The sequence below is a fragment of the Dendrobium catenatum genome, unplaced genomic scaffold, assembly GCF_001605985.2.
Source record: "Dendrobium catenatum unplaced genomic scaffold, ASM160598v2 fragScaff_scaffold_692, whole genome shotgun sequence".
Lineage (NCBI taxonomy): Eukaryota > Viridiplantae > Streptophyta > Magnoliopsida > Asparagales > Orchidaceae > Dendrobium > Dendrobium catenatum.
Genome location: NW_021319154.1, coordinates 464,709 through 470,952, shown reverse-complemented (window position 1 = coordinate 470,952; position 6,244 = coordinate 464,709). Strand labels below are relative to the sequence as shown.

Genomic DNA, 6,244 nt, shown 5'->3' with positions numbered 1-6,244 from the left:
TTTGATATGAAGGCATGTTAGGGCTTCACCCCAGAGGATCAACATCCCTTGTCCCTCTAACTATTTCTTTTAGATTTGGCCTTCATTGTCTTTATGATCAAAACTGCTTAAATTATTTCTTCAATCCAAAATATCACAGAACTCAAATGACAATCATTAACTTAAAAAAAGTAATGAAAATTACTTCAACGAGCTTATAATATCAATTTACTCCATTCCATACTCAATAGTTTATTAACAATATTGTTGCATATCTTGATAACTGAAATCAATGAAAAATACATTAATGAACTTGTAATATCAATGCAGTTTAAATGAATAACTGAGTTTTGAAAAAAAAAAAAAATGCTAGCTATTTGCAAATGCTATTCATGGTTTAGTTGATTACATAGTTTTACAACAAATGGCTTATAAAAAATAATCTTTGAAGTAGTGCTAATTGCACACATGCTTGAGCACGCCAGGGATGTGAATGTTAGAGAAGTAATTTTCCCATTCAATGTGCTTAGGATCAAAATCAAACAAGATGGTCTCCATGCTGTCCCTAGTTGTCATCCTTAACTTTTCCAACTTTGTATCATCAAAACTGCAATCAGAACAGGGTTAGATTACCATTTGTAATTTAATTCCTTGCATCTCAACCAGTAATGAATAATTGAATTGCTAAATAAAATCATAAAGTAGATTACTTTCTCTCTTTTCATGTAACTTGACATGTATATTATCCTTAAAATAGTGCCAAGTTTTATGCTATTTGAGATTTGTATGCAGCATTATCTAATTTTCTACGAACTCACAGAGGAAAGTCTTCTAAGGGCTTTTTTGGTAGCTTAAAGTCAGATATATTTTTTTGACTAATGATGAAGGGTGTATTTGAGATAGTTTTTTCATGATTTTATTTTATAGATAAATGACACTTTTGTTTGTTATAATTTTATGGCTTATTTTAAAATTTTATGATGAGAAGTAGCTTTTCATAATCAGATCTGATATATTAGATTGTGATTGCTGTAAGAAACTTATTTTCCAACTTTTTTTTTAAATTAAAATACTCTATGTCCGACAATAGTTTTAAAAATTTTATTTTTTTCACTGAAACTCTACAATTAAGTGCAGTTATTTCCCAAAATGATCAGAAGTTTATTTAGACTTATTTATTAGAAGAAATCAGACATCAATATTAATTTCAAACTCTAAAAACTTTTTCAAAATTCTAAAAAAAAAAAAGATTATTTTAATTTTAAACTTAAAAAAAAGTGAAAATCAAATCAAACCATTATTTAAAAAAAAAACATATTTTACATATTTTACTAATCAAATGAGCTGTAAAGTAAGATTTACTAAAAAAATCTTTTGTGTTAACTTTACCATCCTTTAAAAAAGGCATAGGGAGCATAAAGCTCAGCAAGGCGCATCACAAATTTGTACTTCCTCCAGAGTTGGTTAAATCGTTGATTGAACAAACAGCAGCAGGCTAGATTCAGCAAGCGAAATCCCTGAAAAGCAAAGTAATAAAGACTAAGATGAGTTCTATGATTTGTTTTTATTTTTGAAATTTCTTTAACAGTTTTATGCATTTCTGTTAAAAAAATACAAAAGAAGATGTGAACAAATTGCATACCTCTAATGGCAGGCGGTATCGAAGAAACATGTATCTCTTAAAATCTGACATGGTTTTCATAACATGAATCGTTGTTGTCTTGATTGTCTTTCCGTCACTTGTAGTTCGAGGATTTTTCTTGAAGTATTGATATCCAGATTGAAGAAGTGTAGAGTATTTTACAGGATTTCTTACAGATGAACTCACTTGATATATAAATTGAGAATGTTGATTAGAATGAGCAGCAATTGAAGCTATCATAGCATTCACCACCATGTCTCCAGGTATCTGATTCAGATTTTTCAGTACTTTTTAGTTTTCCTGTCTTGCTGATATATTATAAGTAATACTATTGCAGCTATCATATCCTTATTATTATTATTATTTAGTATGGGAAATATAGAGAGTACTTACTAAATCCATTGACATCTGAGGATCTCCAAGGAAAGATGAAATATTTCCCTTTGCATAACCAACTATTATGCTGTCAATTGTCCTGAAACATCAACAAAATGTTGGCTTAGCTCTTGATAAAGTACATGATGCATGTTAATATTTCTTGAAATCAATAATATTTATACCTTGCTCCTTCAATCCAACCTGGTAGCGGGTCTTTATAAATACTTGTTATTATTGTTGGACGTATAATAACAAGAGGAAGGTCTCCTCTCATATGCCCAAGAAGCATTTCTCCCATTGCCTTTGTAAAAACATATGTGTTTGGCCAACCATGAATTCTAGCCCTTTAAGATAATAGAAACAAATCATATCAGATAAATAATGTCGCAATGCAGTAATAAAAATTATATTTTTTTTTCCTAAATAAATCTTATAGTCAAATTAGGACTATAATATGCAATGCATAAACTTTTGATACCTTTTGATACCCAATTCTTTCATAGCTTCTTTTTCTGCTTCTTTTGTCTTCTTCTCATCTTGAATTTGGTTCTTTGTTTCTTCTAGAAGCTTTAGCTCTTCTCCAATGTCTACTTTCAAATCTGGCTTCAATGCCTCACCAAAATTAAACGGCTTCTCTGTTATTATTCCTTCTTGCACACCGGCAACATAAGCTGAGACCACAAATGCAGTATTAGCGAAGAAGAACATGGTGAGTATTGTGAGTCTTTAAGGGTTCTAATTAATGGCAGAATCATGATTTCAAATTGGAGGGGATGAAAAACTTGATGGAAAATTTTAGGAGTGCAAAAGTTTTAATAATTTCTATGGTTTATTAAGGGTAAATATTCCGTATTATAGATAGCTATATAGGATTTATTTTAAATCTAGGAGATGTGCGTGACCCTCAATCCCTCTTTGATTCCACTTCTAACTCTAAATCTTTAACAAATTACCCTCCCTTTATTTATTATTGAGTTGGACTGGAAAATTTTTTGTTTTTGCATTTAACTTGCTACGTTATATGAGATAACTTCTATGTTTCAAATCTAGAAATATAGAACATTGGTTTTGTACTCACCAGTTGAAACATGTAAAAGCATCTTGATTTTAGTGCACTGCTTTGCAAAGTCCAACACATTTTTGGCTCCCATTACATTGATACCCAAAGCCACATCATATCTAGAAATTACAGCATGAAAAATATTGATAATTAATATATATTCAAGAAATATTTCTCACCATGTTTATTTGGGTATTTCCAACAAATCCAAATTTACTTTTACCTCTCATAAAAGTTTGTGGTTGCAGCCACATTAACAACAATATCAATCTCCTTCCACAAATATTCTCTGATACTATAATCTTTAATTCCAAGATTCTCTTCAGCAATATCTCCAGCAATAGGAGAAATCTTGTTGGATATAAATGAATCAAATTCCTTTCCATGTTTCTCTCTAAGAACTTGAAAGAGATCCTTGTTAATCACCTAATGGCAGGACAATAATTATTCAGTAAAATTCTTGTTATTTATAATGCTTCAGAAGATGAAGAACAACAACAACAACAACATCAAGCCTTTATCCCACTACGTGGGGTCGGCTAACTTCAGAAGATGAAGAAAAAAAAAAAAAAAAAAAAAAGAAAAGGAATGAAAGACATGATGAGCATTCTGACTTGGCAAAATTCTTCTTATTGTGCTTGAGATGAACTAACTTGAGCTCAAATTTGATTAATTAAATTAGCTAGAGTTTCAGATCCATTATAAGAGTTTGAATTGTCTCACGAATTGGTTGTTCTTCTTATGAAAGAGAGGATGAATTTGAATCTGACTTGCGAAAAAATATATATATTTATTAAGGCATATGAGGATATTAAGTTTAGCCTTATATCACATAGTTAAAATCATGTTAATGTATAAGTACTTGGTGGTTGAGTGTCGTTTAACATAGGTTTTATCTTTCGAGTAGAAATAAGTTTGGTCAATAGTGTATGAGGCCATATTTGGTCATCATTTTGCTCATGCTCTCTAACAAGTGGTACCATAGTTAAATCATCAAGTCTTTAATGTTCTTTATAACTTTTGTGGTTTTGGAGGGTTTGTAGCATGATCGAGTAAATTTCAAATGTGGGCAAGTCTCTGATAAGCTCCATGTTGTTGAGAGAGCTTTTTGTGTATGATATTTGATGATATTAAAATGCTTCTATTTGTGGGGGATATGGTCATTATGATCAGTTGCCGTGTAAGTGATTGTTAAGTTATGTAAGAGTGTTGATTTTAATCTTTCATGAAAGAAATGGAGAGATATGTGAGTGTAGACATCTCTGTAATGAATTTTATTTGAATTTAATTTATCTCCATATGAAACAAGCCACATATGGAACAAGCTAACTCAGGAAACTATCAAACATAATTAATACATTTTTAAAATGGAATTTTATAATGAGAAATAAAAAAAAAATAAAAAATAAAAAAAGATTGTTTGTACCTCATTTTGAAATCTCTGTTCAGCTGAACTGGCATCGCGAGCTCTCACAATGAGAAAGAGCTTCTTCACAGATGGCTGGACTCTCAACACCTTCTCAACAAAAACTTAAAAATCCACAAGAAAAATAATTAATAAATAATCTTAGCACTAAATCAACAAAGAAATGACGGAATGACATTTCTAATTTAAACTACTTACTCTTTGCTAGAAAGCCAGTTGAACCAGAGATCAGAATACTCTTATCCTTTAAGAATTCCACTATATTTCCAATTTCCATGGCAATAAGCTGAAGAAAGAAGGAAAAAAAGAAAACTAAAGAGAAAGAGAAGGAAAGGTACTTGTTCAGGAGCTGTTTGCTTGCCTATGTATATATATAATGAAGAGTTTAGGATCCTTCCTTCAACTTGGCAATTTCAAAGGGCAATTATATGGCTGTATTTGGTTGGTTTGAATAACATGGAGGTTGGTGATCAGCTTTGTATGTTTCTATTGGTACGCTAAAGATATGAATTCAAATATTTATATGGTTTTGTGAATCTCAAAGTGTTTAGGTGGAAATCTATCATGCATTGTACAAGTGTTTTTTAGAGAGTAGAATATCAATGAATTCAGATAAATTATTAGGAGAATTTCATGGCAAGTTTCCATATTATGAAATGATGACATAGTTGGGAAATCTGAATATAATAATTGATATCAAGATAGATAGATGGGAATTGCAACCTAAGCAGGTGGCAATTTGGTTGGTCGCCTGCAAGGAGTTTTTTTTTTACTTTGGTGAAGTCAATTCCCTGATTCTTTTAATATTTTTTTTTTACTTATCCGGGATTTCACCATATATGTTATGTTGAAGAGAAGTATTTGACTGGGTTAAGAAATTTTTTTTTTCTTTTTTTAAATAAAAACAAGAAACAAAAGCTAGTAAATTATTAAACTAAACCCTAAACTTAAAATAATTCACATTTATTTATTTCACAGAGAAAAATTAAGGAATAGAAGGTTGGAGTATAGGCTCTCCTTTTAATCCTCTAAATGAAATGAATCTCTCTCAAGTCTTTGTATGAGTTCATAGCTCAAATTCATAACATTTAAAATGATTTGATCACTCTATAAAATTACTGATTCGTACTGATCATTTCTAGTGAAATTACGAGAATGAATGTGAAATTGTTTTTGTTTGGATTTGGCGGGCCCAAATTGTATTGATTTGGATGAGGATCTACAAGTACTCCTCTAACCACGAACCAACTCTCACCTAATTTTTATCCAAAACATGCCTTATAAATCGTTTAACCTGAAAGTCATCATCTCTATCTAGCTATATTTCTTCATCTTGCTCGAATATAGACCTCGCCCAATGAACTTCGAACTTGCATGGTCCCACTCTGCAAATCTGGTAAATTTTGACTACGAACAAGGTCTGCCTACCTTGCCTCTTCTTTAATCAGGTGAAATTAAACTGGCTTAGGCATCGTTTAGAATAAATTTCATATTATTTTTATTATTATTTGGGAAGATATTTGGAAATCCAGTGTATTACTTGTTAATAAACCCTAATTTAAAATGTCTGTTTAATCCTTCTTCTTTGGATCTCTGTCTAAAACAAAAACACGCAAACCATGCAAAGGCGTAATTTGTTGACTTTTTACGAACAGTTCTGTCAACATTTCGGCTCAAAAATCGTTTCGGTACCAAATAATTTATCTAAGACTTGTTAGGCTTTATTGAAGAGTATAAGCAAACATTATATGACTCGAAT

The 6,244-nt window shown here is 30.8% G+C and overlaps 1 protein-coding gene across 1 annotated transcript; it reads right to left on the bottom strand.

Annotated features, from left to right (window-relative positions):
- Window positions 1-216: 216 nt before the first annotated feature.
- Window positions 217-5,033, bottom strand: LOC110092925 (probable fatty acyl-CoA reductase 4). Its single transcript, XM_020817627.2, has 10 exons — window positions 4,684-5,033; window positions 4,486-4,589; window positions 3,283-3,485; window positions 3,078-3,178; window positions 2,478-2,670; window positions 2,182-2,343; window positions 2,015-2,096; window positions 1,622-1,888; window positions 1,369-1,496; window positions 217-586 (listed from the first exon to the last, which is right to left on the bottom strand). The coding sequence occupies exons 1-10, from the start codon at window positions 4,760-4,762 to the stop codon at window positions 436-438; spliced, it is 1,470 nt and encodes a 489-aa protein (XP_020673286.1). The 5' UTR covers window positions 4,763-5,033; the 3' UTR covers window positions 217-435.
- Window positions 5,034-6,244: the final 1,211 nt, after the last annotated feature.

Bases quoted from the DNA above. Each gene is read 5' to 3' on its own strand.
- LOC110092925 (XM_020817627.2), bottom strand. From the start codon at position 4,762: ATGGAAATTGGAAATATAGTGGAATTCTTAAAGGATAAGAGTATTCTG. The intron at 4,590-4,683 runs GTAAGTAGTTTA...TGGATTTTTAAG, and splicing joins AACTGGCTTTCTAGCAAAGA to TTTTTGTTGAGAAGGTGTTG. The intron at 1,889-2,014 runs GTAAGTACTCTC...AATCTGAATCAG, and splicing joins CTCAGATGTCAATGGATTTA to ATACCTGGAGACATGGTGGT.